Source organism: Sciurus vulgaris, assembly GCF_902686455.1.
Source record: "Sciurus vulgaris genome assembly, chromosome: 2".
Classification (NCBI taxonomy): domain Eukaryota; kingdom Metazoa; phylum Chordata; class Mammalia; order Rodentia; family Sciuridae; genus Sciurus; species Sciurus vulgaris.
Window position 1 is genome coordinate 176,110,307 of NC_136462.1, and position 16,163 is coordinate 176,126,469.

Consider the following 16,163-nt stretch of genomic DNA (forward strand, 5'->3'; position numbering starts at 1 on the left):
AGGCAAGATGGCGGGCATGATCCCTGGTCACACCCACCCTGCTCAGATGCCTCCAGTGACTCCCAGTGCCTGTGAGGAGGCCAGAACTCAACCAGGAGCTCAACACACCACACGGCTGCCTCCCCAAACTCCAATTTCTCTGAGTGTTCCCCCTACAAACGTTGTTGTGCAGTGCTACCCAATGGAAACAGAATGGAGCCACTTGTAATTTATATTTTTCAAGTAGCCACATTAAAATTGCAAAAATTGATAAAATTAATAACACATCTCATTTAATTCAACCTAGCAAAACTATGGGTTTAAAATAGTTAAAATATTATTGAGATATTTTAGTCTTTCATTTTGTGGTTATCTTTAAGATCTGGTGTTTGCTTGCACTCACAGAGGATGGCCCTTCAGACACTATATTTCCATCAGACATACTTGATCTGTATTTGGATTTCATAAAGTTGTAGCTGAAAAAGTGGATACGTATACCCTGATTGTTTACTTAAAAGTTTCCCAGTAACTAAATCAAGTGACAAAATATTCTTTTTCTTTGATATTTGCATCCTCATTGACAAAACTAGTTGGTCATTTTGTATAAGAAATGCTTTGATTTCAAAATCATATTGACTCAGTTTCAAAAGTACCCCTAAGTCAAATTCACAAACTCTCGTATCAAGTTAGTGGTATAAACATTGAATTAAAATTATGTTCAATTAGTTTAAGTTGGGAATTCAGTTCCTTAGTCATACTGTATGTGGATTTCAAGTGCCCACCAGCCACACATGGCCAGTGGCATATTGGACAGCACAGTGTAGACAACTTCCCCATGAGAAATCCCCAAGCAACGACCCTCCCTATCTCTCAGACCATATTATGTGCTTAGTTGTGTACAATTTATTGTGCATGCTCTGCCCAGCCTTGCTGAAAAAAATAGTAACCCTCAGCTAAGCAAGACAGCAGGTGACAGGGGAGGTGAAGGAGAGAGCCAGAGAAGGGTCAGGCCTGGGCAGTCAGCAAGTTTCAGAAACAGAAGAATCTAAATGTGGACTTGGACTAGATTTAAAAAACCCATTTGCAACAGCCTCTGTGAGTTTTAGCTTCTGATTAACACCCAAGGAACAAAGGAGAAGTCTGAGCATGCCCTTGAACATTGGAAAGCCTGGATCAGAGGAATGTTGGCTAGACCTCATGTGCACCCCACGACAGCTGTCTTTGAGTCTTTGTACAGGGCGTTCCTTCCATCTGGGGGGTTGGGCATTCAGTCATTGCTTGTTCGAATTCCACCTGTTCTTCCAACATTTACTGAAATGCTTACCTTCTTCATGAAAGAAACCTGATGCCCGGCACCCTGGCAGTACAGCACTCTATCAAATCCCGTCTTGTGTACACATTGCTTTCTGCCTTGTCTTAATTGGTGCCTGTGTCTCATCTTCCCTGCTAGACTGCCTGCATCCGGGGAACTGGGACTGAGATGTTTTCATTTCTCAGTTCCCTGTCAGGGCATCAGCTGAAAATACCATGAGTTCTTGTTTGTATACCTTACTTTGCATCTGTCATTAGGATCTTACAGGACTCTCAGGGTCCATTAACAATGCATTCAAATTCTAAGTTGCTAAGTGTCCTCTGCACCCTTTAGCCCTTTATTAGTTTATCATTGGAAACAGACAGCAGACAAAGGTCCTAACTATGCCAGGGATGGCTGGATGGGGGACAGAAGTAGTCAGTAGCCTCTATAGAGGGTCTCATTTTTCCCTCTCTGAAGGTGGAGAGGACAGGGGACCACCTGGCTAAGGGTATGCACAAAGGATGTTTGAAGAACCCAGTGAAAGGAATATCAACCCTGCCACAATCCTAAAACCCTTTCAAAAGCCTCCCAGCCATTATCTCAGGGGACACTTAAAACATCCTCAGAGTTGGGCATGGTGGTGAATGCCAGTAATCTCAGTGGCTTGGGAGGCTGAGGCAGGAGGATTGCTTACCTAAAACAAATCAGGACATATGGAGGACCTAAGCAACTCAGTGAGACCCTGTCTCTAAATAAAATACAAAAAAGTGCTGGGAATGTGGCTCAGTGGTTAAGTACCCTGTGTTCAATCCCTGGTACCAAATCAAACAAACAAACAAAAAACTATCCTGAGAATTGAGTCAGCCATGTATTTTCCCCAGTGAATGATAAAGAGAGGCAAATACAGCCAGAGATGTCCCATCAAAACTGATCCAAAGAAACGGAACAGAAAGTTGGGAACAGACTCATTCGGTAAACTGCCTCTGTCCACTAACACACGTGTACTAGTGCTAACAAAAGAGAGGGAATGAATAATTCAAATCCCCCAATCCTAGAATTTCAGAGCTAACAGAACTCTTGAAGTTCTAGACATAATTCCATTTTTCTAGGAAACAGTCCAGATAGGGAAGGAGTGTGCTTAAGCCCCGTGATGATTCCTGAATCCAACACTGTTCATTTTCTTAGCTCCTTCTCTTGATGCCAAGGCGAGTCACCAGAAGAAACTCGGGGGACCTGAGGTCTCGTCCCACCTGCCGCCGTGCCGCGATTCTCCTGCGCAGGGACCACGGGTGACGGGTGGCCCAGTGACCACTCCACCCCTCACCGCCTGTGATCCTCATCCGGGTTCTGCCCAGACGCGGAGCTCCAGGCAATGGCAGAGGCGGGGCAACTGGAAGCAGGAGCAAGAGCCGGAGCCCAGCGGGACACCAGTCCCCCCTGGGGAGGGCAGGGCCGCGGGGCCGAGGGACGGCGCGTCGGAATCAGAGCCGCGCGAACACACCTGGGTTTCCTCGGCCTCTTCCACGTCTCCTCTTTCCTCAGAGCTTCCTTTTCCTTCTTTGGGGGTGCCCTCTGCTCCTTGAAGGAAGCCCTGCCGTCCCCCTTCCTCCTCCCCTCGCTCGTCCTCTCTGCGGCGCTCCGCTCCTGTCCCCGCAGCTCCCCGCGGCGGCCCGTGCGTTCCGTCGGCTTCCTCCGGGGAGACCCGGGTCTTGGTTCACCCCGGGGTGGCTCCTTCTGGCTAGGCTGGGCTCCTCGCCTGCCTGGTGGACCCTCGGCTTTAGGAGTCGGCTTCCTTGCAGATCTCCTCCCCGACGTGTCACCTGCAGGGACAGGAAATGGACATTGCAGGTCTCAGCCCCAGGAATTCTAATTCCAAGATGCCACTTGGAGCTTGGAAGCTCTGACGGGGCCCACGACATGACACCCCAGAATAACACCAGAACCTCCTTGCTTTACCTTCGTTTAATTTGTAAATGCCTACTCAAAAGGTCGCGTTTGAATTACCTAGCTTTTGGGGAAAGTTGACCGCTGTGTCCATAAATAAATCACTTACCTTTTCTGTACCTCAGTTTCCTCATCTATAATAATGGTTCCAATTTCCTGGCATGGTTGAGAGGACTGACCAAAACCAGGTAAGTTCCCTGCACATTCAGTAGAGATCAGGGTATGCAAACATGATTTAAAAGGTCGTTCACAGTGAGTGATAAAGAGAGGCAAACACAGCTAGAGATGTTCCATTATATGACAAAGTGCACACACATTGCTATTTGTTTATAGTTTTCATTGCGGCTTTACAAATTCAGTCCATGATCTGCTGACTCCATTGCTCTGGGCTTGAGGTGAGAGAGAACATCTTGGTGAAAGAGCAGGGCAGAGAGGTGCTGTTCTTTCATGGCAGCCAAGAAGCAGAGAGAGCTTGGGGACTTTATCTTATCCTCAACCCCCAATTGCTGGCCACCATGATGTTCTGCCTCACAACAGGCCCAGAAACAATGGCTGCAGCCAAACATGCACTGAAACCATGAGCCAAATTCAGTCTTTCCTCCTTTCAATTGTTTTTCTCAGGTATTTTGTGATGGAGATGAAAGGTTGACTAACACAGAAGCCCTTCATGGAACCAGTCTGGTAGTTTTCTAAGAAGCTCCTAGGACTTGTTTTAATCAAGCTTGGCAAGATGCAGACATGGAAATGACCTTCGTGAAGGAAGAAGCTTATTACACTCACAGATCCCTAGAACAGTAGCATGTGGGGCCATACAGGGAAGCACTGAGGTGGGTCAGGAGACAGACGGGATGGGGGAGGAAATGTAGACCTGGGTCTTTCTTATGATTTCCTCAGCAAGGAACGAATGAGGCAGGGCAAGCAGGTTTTGGATTGGCTAGTTGAACAATTTCACTGAGTTTTGGGGCTGTGGATTGTACCTAGTCCTCTGGCCCTGGGGTGATTAGGGCAAGTGGGTAGTGGCCCAGAAAGGAAGCCTGATGAAAGGAGGGGATTGAGGGTAAGAGCGCAGAGTTGGCTGATTTGCAGATGAAAGGGCCCCTTGCTGGTTAGTTCTTTGCTTTCTCTAGAAACTAGCTAAAACTGGGAGGGTTAGTCCCTCCAGGATCCACAAGTCCCCAATATGTCAAAGTACCAGAATATGGCAAGTAAAAGAAATGGTTAACACAGGTAGTGTAAGGCTACCAAAAAGGAGACCCCAACTCTGTCCCACGGATCTATGGCAACCCCAGTCAACCGCAGGAGGCGTCACTTGATGCAAACCGCAAGAGGCTTTTATTCCAGTGTGCTGGGACCCAACTTGTGACTCACGCAGGAGTCAAGGAGTCGAGTCCCAAGCAGAAAATCTTACAAGTTTATAAAGGCAGAAACCACATATCGGGAGGGGTCACACACGGAAGGGAAAAGGGGAACAAAGCCGCCGGGAAATTCCAAAGGGGGTCTGGGTTTGCTGATAACATACAACATGTTTCACAATGTTTTACAACAGGGCGTAGATTCTGGTCAACAGTTTCTGGTAATCTTATATCCTATATATCTTAACTGTCTGAGCACAATCTTGCTCAATTTACCCTTTTACTCTCTGTTTGGGGCTGTTTCCTGGAACAGCTTTAAGGGCTTTGTTCCCATCACTGGGAGGGAGACCTTAGGGAGTTGAGATAAAACAGACAGCTTAAAAAAAATGTCCATTCTTTCATCTGAAAAGATACATGTCGTTAGGGAACTGTGAATCAAAACACCAGAGATATGACTACGCACCTACTGCTAACACCAAATACCATCAAGAATGTGAAGCGACAGGAGCTCTCATTTATTGCTAAAATGGTTACTTTGAAAGTGGTTTATCACATATTCAGCAATTGCACTCCTATGTATTTACCCCAGTGAGTTGAGAATTTATGTCCACATAAGAACCTGAGCACAAATATTTACAGTGGCCTTATTCATAATTAACAAATCTGAGAAGCAACCAAATCATCCTTCATAGATGAAGGCATAACCAAACAGGAAGGAATACTTATGAGGGAATTCCTGCATAAGAAGGAATGTTACTCAGTGATAAAATGAAATGAAGGCATGGGGACTCTTGAAAGCATATTCCTTAATGAAAGCAAGTAGTCTGGAAGGGCAACATACTGCATGATTGCTACCGTACAACATTCTGGAAAAGACCTAATTGGAGAGACAATAAAATAATCAATGGTTGCCAGGGCTTCAGTGGAAGGAGAAGAAGGCTGAATAGTTGGACCACAGGACAGGTGGGAGACATTTTATTCTGCATGATACTATGATTATAGATACACACATTATGCATTTATTGAAGCCCACAGAATGTATCACATAAAGAGTGAACCCTAATATAAACTTTGACTTTAGTTAATAGTAATGTATGGATATTGGTTCATCAGATGCAATGAATTCACTACTCCAGTGCAAGATGCTATACTGGAGGAAGAGGAGGCACAAGAAAGTTGTACATGGAAGAAATTTCTGCAGAGTTTTTCTATAAACCTAAAACTGCTCTTAAAAAATTCAATTTTTAAGAAATGAAAAAATAGATCAATGACATGCTTTGAGGGAGTAATCAAGACATTTTTGTTAAAGATCAAAGGAGTTTGGTTGATTTAGAAGCTATAAATGCTGACATAAATTATATATTCCAAAAATTTCCCAGAAAGTAGGTGAAAATTTGGTAAATGAACTTGTTTATTATGTTTGTTTAATAAGAACAGCTACATCTTCTTTGGGATTTATTAATATTAATTATTAAACAGTACCAGGCATGGTGGTTCATGCCTATAATCCCAGTGGCTCAGGAGGCTGAGGCAGGAGGATCATGAGTTCAAAGCCAGCCATAGCAACTTAGCAAGGCCCTAAGCAACTTACAAAATATAAAAAAGGCTGGGGATGTGGCTCAGTGGTTAAGTGCCCCTGGTTCAATCCCTGGTACTAAAAACAACAACAACAATAAACAACAACAAAACAGGCTTACATTTTTATACTACTTGGATGTTGTTCCTAGACTCACATATCTTCATTGATCATATATTATCTATTTAGAATATATTAGTATTCTATTTAACATTGAGGTTATGAGATGCCTAAGTTTATGCTTGATTATACTGCTCTGAGCATTTTTTTCAGTAGTAATTATATTTTGTAGTATGCCAGTTGGGAGATTAATTTCCCAGATCTTTAGGTCTCCTAAATCCTTGGACTAACATGGATATTCATCAGGTGCCATATTAGTCAGCTTCACAATACTATAACAAAATGCCTGAGATAGGTAATATACTTATCAGCAAAAAGGTGCATTTTGGCTCATGGTTTTGGAGATCCCAGTCCAAGATTAGATGAACCCTTTGCTTTGGGCTTCTGGTAAGTGTGCCCAATGACAATGGCAGGGAATGCAGAGCACTTACTTCATGACCCGGGAAGCAGAGGACGACTCTGGAGCCCCATAAATCCCTCTGTGGGCATTCCCCCAATGATCTAAGGACCTCCTCCAAGACCCCACCTTCTAATAGTGCCATCCTGGGGACAGAGCTTTTAATGCAGGGACATTTCAGAGCCACTCAACATCCAAACTGTGGCAGATGCCTAGATCCTTTCTAAGAGAATTCTGAAACACTGGCTTCTAAACATAATTTTAAGTTTGTATACTCTTGCTTCTAATTTTTATATGCTACAGAGAAATTATACCTTTGAGTCTGTTAATGTTCATTTTTGTGTAACTTGGAAAAGTATTATACGGTTTATGTGTCTGCACAAAGTTGTGTAGTGCATAGTCATGATCTCTTCTAGTCTAAAATGCCAGTATGTGATAGTTGACAAATATCCATCCTGTAAAATGGAAGTTTATTCTGTGAAATAAGTGTTCTTTTGACTAAATGTTATAATTAAATTAGACTGTACAATGATCAACATTGATGAGGCCCAACTTTGTATGCAAAATAATGAAATGTGCTTTTGTCAAAATCAAAAGAATAGTTGTATCATAAAGTGAAATGATGGTTGTTCTACAGTAAGAAAGATAGCTGTGGAGGACAAACCTGAATGGAAAATGGCAGAAGTTTTGCAGAAAGGGAATTTTATTGGTCTTGAGTGGTAGATGTGCATGTAATGAGCTTGAAAAGCTATAAAATGTGCTGAAATTTTGGCAAAGTTTGTTCAATTTGATGTTTGTCTTTGCTTCTGTTTATTACTATTTTTTACTTCACCCTACAATATAAAGATTTTTATAGTTGATATATAGAGGTGGATTAAAAAAATATATATATATATAGCAAAGAATCTGTGTCTTCCCACAACAGTCTTCTGTGCTTTATGTTGATTTTATTATGGCCTTCGTGGTTTAAGAAAACAAAGCTTATGAAAGTTTTATAGGCAATCATATTATCTTCTGTGCATGTTTTTAATGTTTTATTGCCATTTTCAAATGAGCAGCCAAATCTAGTTGGGATTGTTGGAAATGTTTCACGAAGAACTGATGTTTATGTTTATAAAAGAGATTAATAAGAGAAAAAGGAGATTTAATTACTTACATATACATAGGAGTTCACAAAGAACTGTAACTCAGGGAGGTGGTGAGAATTTGGGGTTTGTATTCTCTCTTAAAGGGTGATGAGGGCTGGGGATATAGCTCAGTTGGTAGAGTGCTTGCCTAGCGTGCACAAGACCTTGGGTTCCATCCCCAGCACCGCCAAGGGAAAAAAAAAAGGGTGACATGCGGAGAAGAGACTTGATAGGATTTTGGACAATACTGAGATTTCATCTCACTCCAGTTAGAATGGCAGTCACCAGTCACCAAGAATACCCACAATAATAAATGCTGGAGAGGATGTGGAGAAGAAGGAACACTGTTGGTGATATTGTAAATTAGTACGACTACTATGGAAATCAGTATGGAGGTTCCTCAAAAGACCAGGCGTGGAGCCACCATATGACCCAGCCATACCACTTCTTGGTATTTATCCTAAAGAATTAAGGTCATCCCCAGCACCGCAAAAAAAAAAAAAAAAAAAAAAAAAAAAAAGAATTAAAGTCAGCTGGGCCTGGTCATGCCAGAGGATCACAAGTTCAAGGCCAGCTTTGGCAACTTACTGAGACACTGTTCCAAAATAAGAAATAATAATAATAAAGAAGGTTGGGGATGTGGCTCAGTGGCAAAGCACCCCTGGGTTAAATCCCCAGTACAAAACAAAAATTCTTTTAGTTACCATACTACAGAGATACATGCATACCCATATATAGCAGCACAACTCATAAGGTCTTGTCACTGGCTCTTTGCGGTACAAAAATCCATGGATATTTGTCACCGCCTGCAGCAACAACTTGCACGGGTCTTATGGGTGGTGGAGTGGAAACTGAGGCACTTCTATCTTTCTCTTTGGTGCACTGCTTTCTTGCTTGTTTATAGAGGATAGAGGAAATGAGGCTTACTTGCTTTGAGAGGAGAGAGAGAGAGACTTTGCTTTCAGAGAGAAAGAAATTTTGCGTAAGAGAGACCTTGAGAGAAGGACAGGCTTTGCTTAGAGCCCAGAGGAAGAGACTTGCTACACCTTAAAGTCCTGCATCCTGTGAACTAAGGGTACGTCCACCCAAGGTGCCCTAGTGATTCGTCTCAGTTCTCCGTTCTGCGATCTGCCTTCCGCCGCTGCCCCTACTCACTGCTGCTGCGCGTGTTTTTCCTTTCTTCTGGCTGCTGTTGCGTATGTCCCTACTAGCTACTGTCCCTACTAGCTGCTTTCCCTCTGGCTGCTGCTGAGCGTCTAGCTGCTTTTTTGCTAATGGCTGCTGTGTGTCCCTACTAGCTGCTGTGTTCTTTCTTCTGGCTGCTGCCGCCACTTTTCCCTACTAGCTGCTGCCACGCGTGTGTCTAGCTGCTTCCATGTGTTTTCTTCTAGCTGCTGCGTGTGTCTTCTTCTCTGGCTACTGCTGCGCCACGTGTCTTCTGCTACTGCTTTTCTGCTAATGGCTGCTGTGTTCTTACTCGCTCGGCCTATGCTTATATCACCTCCACGAGGCGAAGAGCAGGGCCACGCCTCTTACGCAAAGATTAAGCGAGAAGCTCCTAGCAGTCAATAGTGCTCGAGAACACATGCACATACATTGTGCGCGTGGACGATAAAATCACCTGAGTGTGCTTATGTCAATTAACCTCCTCCGTGCTGGTGTGATCAGGTGCCATCCTGGCGCCGCCAACATGGCACAACCCCCAACAGGTCTAAACTGTGGAACCAGTCTAGGTGTTTGTCAGTGGATGAATGAATAAAGAAAATAAAGTATATATACACAATGGAGTTTTATTCAGTCATTCAGAAGAATGAACTTATGTCATTGGCAGGAAAATGGATAGGACTTGAGAGAATTAAGTTCAGCAAAGTAGCCAAACTCAGTTAAGTTTCTCTCAGATGTGGAAGCTAGAGAGGAAACAGGGAAAGAAAGGAATGTGTGGGAGAAATCTAATGTAAACTGAAAGGAGATACAGTGGAGTAGAGGAGAGGTACCAGGGAGAGGAAGGAGGGGAGGGAAAGGGGAAATACTGGGGAGTGATAGTGGCCAAAATATATTGTTATAGTTGTGCATATATGAATATGTAACAATGAATCCCACCACTGTGTGCAATTATAATTCACCAATTAAAAATACGGATAAAAAAATTAAAAAGGGGTTCTGGACTTCTGGGCAGGAGTAAGTCATGGAAGGCCCCTAGGAAATGTGTATGATATATTTAGTAAGGGTTGTTATACAGATAAGGGTATTCTCAGGTACTTAAAGTGGTCTCCAGAGTAGTTCTCTACCTGGTACATGAGAGGGAGACATTTTTATAGATGGAAATTGATATCCACTTTCAGAATAAAAGAGGAGGGCTGAAAGATAAAGTAATTCTTCTTTATTTGCAGCGTGTGTATTTCAAATCTCCCAGAGGATGCAAGAAATCACAGATAGTACCAAACTCTCTAACTACTTTGTTTTTCCTATATGCCAGCTAATGTGTCCTTCTCTGTTTAAGCCCTGGTGCCTCCTTTGCAACACCGGTCTTGCACTTTGGGTCCATTATTATGTAAAATAAGGATTGCTTGAACATAAGCCCTGGGATACTGAGACAAAGGATCCCGTAACTGAGATGGCTACTAAGGACTAACAGGTGGGTAGCATAGGAATGATTCAAGTCCTGGGCAGGATGGAGTGGGACGGTGCAAGATTTTATCACTCTACACTGGAATAGCGTGCAATTTAAAACCTATATACATTGTTTATTTCTGGAATTTTCCGTTTAATATTTGCAGACCACAGTTCACCCCAGGTAACTGAAACCGCGAAAAGCAAAATCGCAGACAAGGGGAGGACTACTGAAATTGTTTTCAGCTCAAAACAATCCTTTCACCTAAGGGCATATTTTAGAGTAGGAATGTGATACTGAGGTCAGCATCAAAGGATCATTCTAGCAGCATGGAAAGAGGGTGATGGGGAATGGGGATGGACTCTGGTCCCCAGTTGCAGTAGGGAATGTTCTGTGCATGTTTCCTCTGGTTGCTTCTCTTACTGGGAATGCAAGAAGTATCCAGCATAGGTCTGATTCTGCCATTAACAATCTCCATGTCTTTGGGACTTGCTTTCCAATTGCTGAGGTTACTGCAGGGACCTATAAGATAACTGGTATAGGTACACTGAAGAACAATGAGTGCTATTTACAGATTCAAAAGCAGATAATTGTATGTGTGATGGGACAGGTTCCCGCCCTGACCTTTTTCTTTTCCTCCTCACTTCCTGTGGGAAAAGGGTCTTTGGTCAAAGCATGTAATGAAAGTCTGTTGAGTATAATAATAACTCATGTCAGGTAGGAAGCTGGTTAGTGTTAACCTGTAAATGCCCTGGAAGGCTTCTATCCCTTCTTGGAGGAGGGATGGAGTGAGACAGTGAGACTCCTAGGAGAACCCTAGGACTGAACCACACACCAGGAAAAAGCAGAAAAGCAGGGATGGAGACAGGGCTCCAGGAGAAAAGTCAAAAAGACTGTCATCATATTACTTGAAAGTACTAGATGAGTCAACCTATGTAATCTGGTTTTCCAACTGAATAAAATTCATAGGGCATGTGGAAAATGAGCCAGAATTTGCCCCCTAGTCTTATCCAAACCTCTTCTACACAGAAAACAGGCCGATCTTTTCCCCTTCCACAGTCTATTTTCAATGGACTCCACTTAATACATAATTTAGGGACCTGAAAAGCAGCAGTCTTGCTCAGAAGACCAAGCTCAGCATGTGTGCCCTTGAAAGTAACAGGCCCCCTCATGTTTATGCACCGTACTTTGGTCTGAGAATTCATAGAGCAAAGAACCAGCTGAGAAGCTGGAAGAGATTGTGGGTCCAGCTCACCTTCCAACTCTACGATCTTAACAGTTCAGTGTTTTTACCAAATGAAACAGGAAGATGGAGAGTCCTGATCCTTCTTTCAATGAATGAGGTAGCAAATTGTAATTATTTTGAGAAAAAAATCTTTGTATTCTCAGACTTCTTCTCCTTATGGAGTACAAAGTGAAGGAATAAGGTATTGGTTCCCCTGAGAGGTAACTCCAGAGGAGATTTAAAAGAAAATCCTTATATAACTGAGTTTCAGTTAACTTAGTGGATTCTCAATATTTAACTTCCCTGTATTCTTTGACCATTTGGAGGCCTGATATGAAAATCTGACCTATTTCCTTTTTTTTTTTTACGGTGGTTGAGGGAAATGGAAATGGTAAGAGAGGGGACATTTTTCAGGAGGAAAGGTTTGTGTTTTAGGCAAAATGACCTATCTCAATTCCACTTACAGGTTATTTGCCCACAGGTGACTCCTGCATGGCCCAGCACTTTTTACTGGGGCCGAGGGAAGCCAGGTTGTGTGCAGAGGAATAGCAACTGCAGGACAACACAGGGGAACAGGGAAAGAATGTGGGGAGCCAGCCTGTCACTGAAGGAGCACGCTGACCCCAGCCCCTCCTGTGAGGGGGGTTCTCCTCTGGCCACGCTGGGGCACACACCTGAATTTGCACTCACGCCTGTCTTTGGAGATCCGTGAGGAGCGATGAGGAAGGTGGGTGGGATGGGGAGGAGGGGAATGGTGAGGGGCTGCTGGGGGGCATGCAGGAAGGGGTACTGAGACACCAGGGATGCCTCGGGACCCCTCCCTCCCACCTGGCTCCTCTCTTGGTGCCCCTTGCTCCTGGCTCTCCTTGCTTAACAGGAAGCTTCCTTGAGGTCTCAGGCCCCCAACAATGGGGGAGCCACGGTGACAAAAGCAGGAAGCCCCAGTGGAGGAGGTGAGTCCTGGGACCAGCTTCTCCACATCCGGCTGGGGAGGGCAGGGGCAGGATGACTCCCTGCCCTCATCCCATGGTTTAGAAGGCTTCTTCTAATCCTCCTCAAGATTCTGCTCTTTCACCCACAACTGGGGTGCAGCCTTGCCTGGGTTTTGAAGAAGAAAAAAATGGCACCACATCCGTGAAGTTTTGTGACTGACAGTTGGGGGCTCACCTGTGGGCACGACTCCTGCCTGCTCATCACAGCCGCGCAGGGTTTCTCTCAGGCCTGTGGCCTCTGGAGCTGTCCAGCTACTTCCAGAGTGAGCTGGTCCCCACACAGGCTCACAGAAAAGCTGTGACCACATTCCCAGTGAGACTGTGCCTGAGCACCCACTACCAACGCCTCTTGGGAGGTTCGGGGCGTGCCCCTGCATCGAGCGCCCTGGCTGTGAGCCCTGGCTGCACCACCATCTGCAGCCTGGGCCTTGCTGCCCCAGCCCTGGGTCTGGGGATTGTTCATGGCTTTCCAAGACTCAGCTCAAAGTGTCTGTGACTCCGGAAATGTCCCCGGTCACCCGGTCACCCCGGGGCTGAGCAGCAGGCCCTCTCTATGTGATGCTCTGTCCCTTCCCTAATTAAATCACCTGCCTCCTGGGAGGGGTCAAACACGGCACTGAGTGCAAGGGAGAGAGGGAGGGAGGGAGGGAAAGAAGATGAGGGGAGAATGGGACACGGACATGCCATGTGGCCGGACTGCTGGGCTGTGGAGGTGAGCAGGTGCTACGCATTCCCCGGGAACCCATCACCCCTCTCACCTGCGCGCGGAGAGCCGCTCCTGGCCTGCCTTCTCACTCCACGACACACTGTAAGGGACAGGAGCAAGGGTGAGGGCTGCCCTTGGCAGAGGCCCCCACCCTGAAGCAACCCTAATTCCCTCAGTGGTTTCGGGCTGCCTCACACTGGAACCCGGCTCCAGTTATTTGATTCTACAAACTCCAGAGCTCCCAGTCTGTGACATTTCTTTGACACTTTGGAAAAGCCGTGCAGTTCCTGACATCCCCCACAGGTTACCCCAGATGGACAGACCAACAAATACCTGCTGCAGGGATTGCTATAGACGGGCAACAGGAGGCTGAGAGGTCCTGGCGGGCTCTGGGGACCAAGAGACAGCTGCGATAGCCTGAGCACAAATGCTAACACCAAGCCAGAGCCTGGTTCATGCTTTTAATTCCTTTAGCGAGTCCTGGAAGGAAGTGACGACTACCTTCATCTCATAGAGGCAGAAAGAGACTGAATAACCAGACTGAGGTCGCTCAGTGTACAAGTGGCAGACCCTGGGCACAAATGCAGGTTCTCCTGATGTCTCTCGAGACTGCTTCCTGGGTCCCCGCTTCTGCCCAGGAGCCCTGTGGGTAGGCCCCAAGAGAATGAGGACAGGACTCACCTTCCCCCTCCAGGCCCTTTAACTGGTGGCTCATGGTCAGCGGGGCTCTTGAGGTCCCCACACTGGTTCACACAGCTTGCTTGTCCTCGCACTCCTCCAGTCTGGGGTGCTTTTCTGCCCTCATGGTGACCTAGCTGGACCCCAGCAGCAGCCCGGGCTCCTCCGTTTGAGGTTGAATGTGGAGGGAGGTGAAGTTTGGAGAGTGGTGAGGAAGAAGGCAGCTGGTCCCCAGCCCCTCAATCCAGCCACACACTCCTCTGCTCGGGTTTCCCTGCCAAGGGCTGCGTGGCCTCACGTTTCAGGCATGACTTATACATGAGGGGCCCTGGAGGGGCCAGGAGCTGCAGGCTCATCTCCTGGCAATGACACCAGCCAGGGGAGGTGTGAGTTGCATCCCAGGGTTCTTTCCCAGCATCTTGAGCCATTGATTGAGACAAGGCACCTGAGAAATTCCAGAATGCTTGTGTAAATTTCTTCTGTTTAAAATGCAGATTCCCCAAGTGAACACTGGGCATGTGACTCAGTAGGTTTCAGGAGGCTAGGCCTCAGGAATCCACATTTGGACCTGAAGCAGGAGTCCTGAGCCCACTCTGAGGAATGTCCCCGCTTAAACCACCCGTTCAATTCACTCAACAGTTTTTCCCACCTCTGCCTGCTGTAGGGAGAGTGAATTTGGCTGTTTTGAAAACCATCAACAGTTTCAGAGGGACCCTCTGGAAGGTGGTCACAAGACCTCAGAGTGGGATTCTTAATCTGGGACCTGCAACTCCCAGTTGTGGATGGAATTTGTAAGTCTGTGAACAGTGATAGGGAAACCATGGCAACTTCGCTTTTTCTATACTTTTAACTAAAAATTTAGTGAAGAGTTATGGAAAATAATATTCCTACAAGACAACTTCCCAAGAAAAATGGAGGGATGGTGTGGCTCAGGAGGAGGGAGGGAAATTGGCCAAACATTAAACCTCTCCCAGTGCATTCTTTCCTGATAACAATGGACCCTAAAGGAAAGAGGCAGATTCAGAACGCTGGGCCCTAAACCTTGAACTTCCCCCAAGGCAAATTAGCCCTAAATAATGGGCAAGATTTGAGTACTCATCCCTCGGGGGGGTTTGGTTTTAACCTGTACACCTAGCCCCGGATGGTCAAAACTGCATGTGCACAGCTTCCAAAGATTACATCATCTTCATTGTACCCTATAAAACCCAAATCCTTTCTGCAACTGATAGCCATTTCCCATCCGGAAAATGGGCTCCTACAGCGCCCGAGTCTGAGAAGGGATAAAGGCTTCTCTGAATCCGCTGAGGTCCGCTTCTCATCCTTTTGAGCTTACATTTAGCATTTTCCTCAATTATGAATGTAGACAAAAAAAAAAAAAAAAAAAAAATGTGATTTTTGTCCCAATAGAGGTAACAGATATTTTTATATCCCCTTAAGTAATTGGGGATTTCTCAAAATATCATTTATGGTCTTTCTGTTTTTATTTTTTAGTTGTATATGGACACGTTAATTTTATGCAGTGCTGAGGGTCAAACCCAGCACCTCACACATGCTAGGCAACCGCTCTACCACTGAGCTACAACCGCAGTCCCTTATTTATTATTATCATTATTATTTTGAAATTATAACAGAGGCCTGTCACAAGGTCCTTTTCTTTAATTATTAGACAAGATGTTTAATATGATATCAATATCTATTTCAGAATCATTGGTCTCCTTTGTAATTCTAATATTTCATTTTATGGATTTAAAAGTCTATATTCTGAGAAGGCATCTATGGATCTTACTAGGATGCCAAGGAATTTTTGTCACACAATCAGGATTAAGCGCCGGCCACAGGATGAGTTTTATGTGGATGCCAGGACAGACCCAGCCCCTGGCCAGGCCCAGATGCCTCTTCTTCTGCCTTATTTCAAAGGGGGTCAGGAGTAGAGGAGCCTGTCACCATAGACCTTGTACCATAGGCCTTGTGGAGGGAGAGTGCATAGGAATTACCATGTTGGTGATAACACTTTTGTCTTTGTCACCTCACTTTGGTCTGTGCAGTACCTTCCTGGCACCCAAGTACAAGGACAACAAGGGGCTTTTAGTTGCGTTCCCTGGTTTCCATACTGTAGGACATCAGCAGCTGGCCCCTCTCCTCCCCAGAGCTCTCCCCTGCCC

General features: G+C 45.3%; 1 protein-coding gene across 1 annotated transcript in view; it reads right to left on the reverse strand.

The window, feature by feature from the left end:
• Window positions 1–14,038, reverse strand: part of TMC2 (transmembrane channel like 2) — a gene marked incomplete at both ends in the record, with an annotated part of 66,182 nt that extends 52,144 nt beyond the window's left edge. The window contains 2 exons of the mRNA XM_079129721.1: window positions 2,775–3,093; window positions 14,005–14,038. Coding sequence (XP_078985847.1) covers window positions 2,775–3,093; window positions 14,005–14,038 — 353 coding nt within the window. The remainder of the gene's footprint in view (window positions 1–2,774; window positions 3,094–14,004) is intronic.
• Between the last annotated feature and the right edge of the window lie 2,125 nt (window positions 14,039–16,163).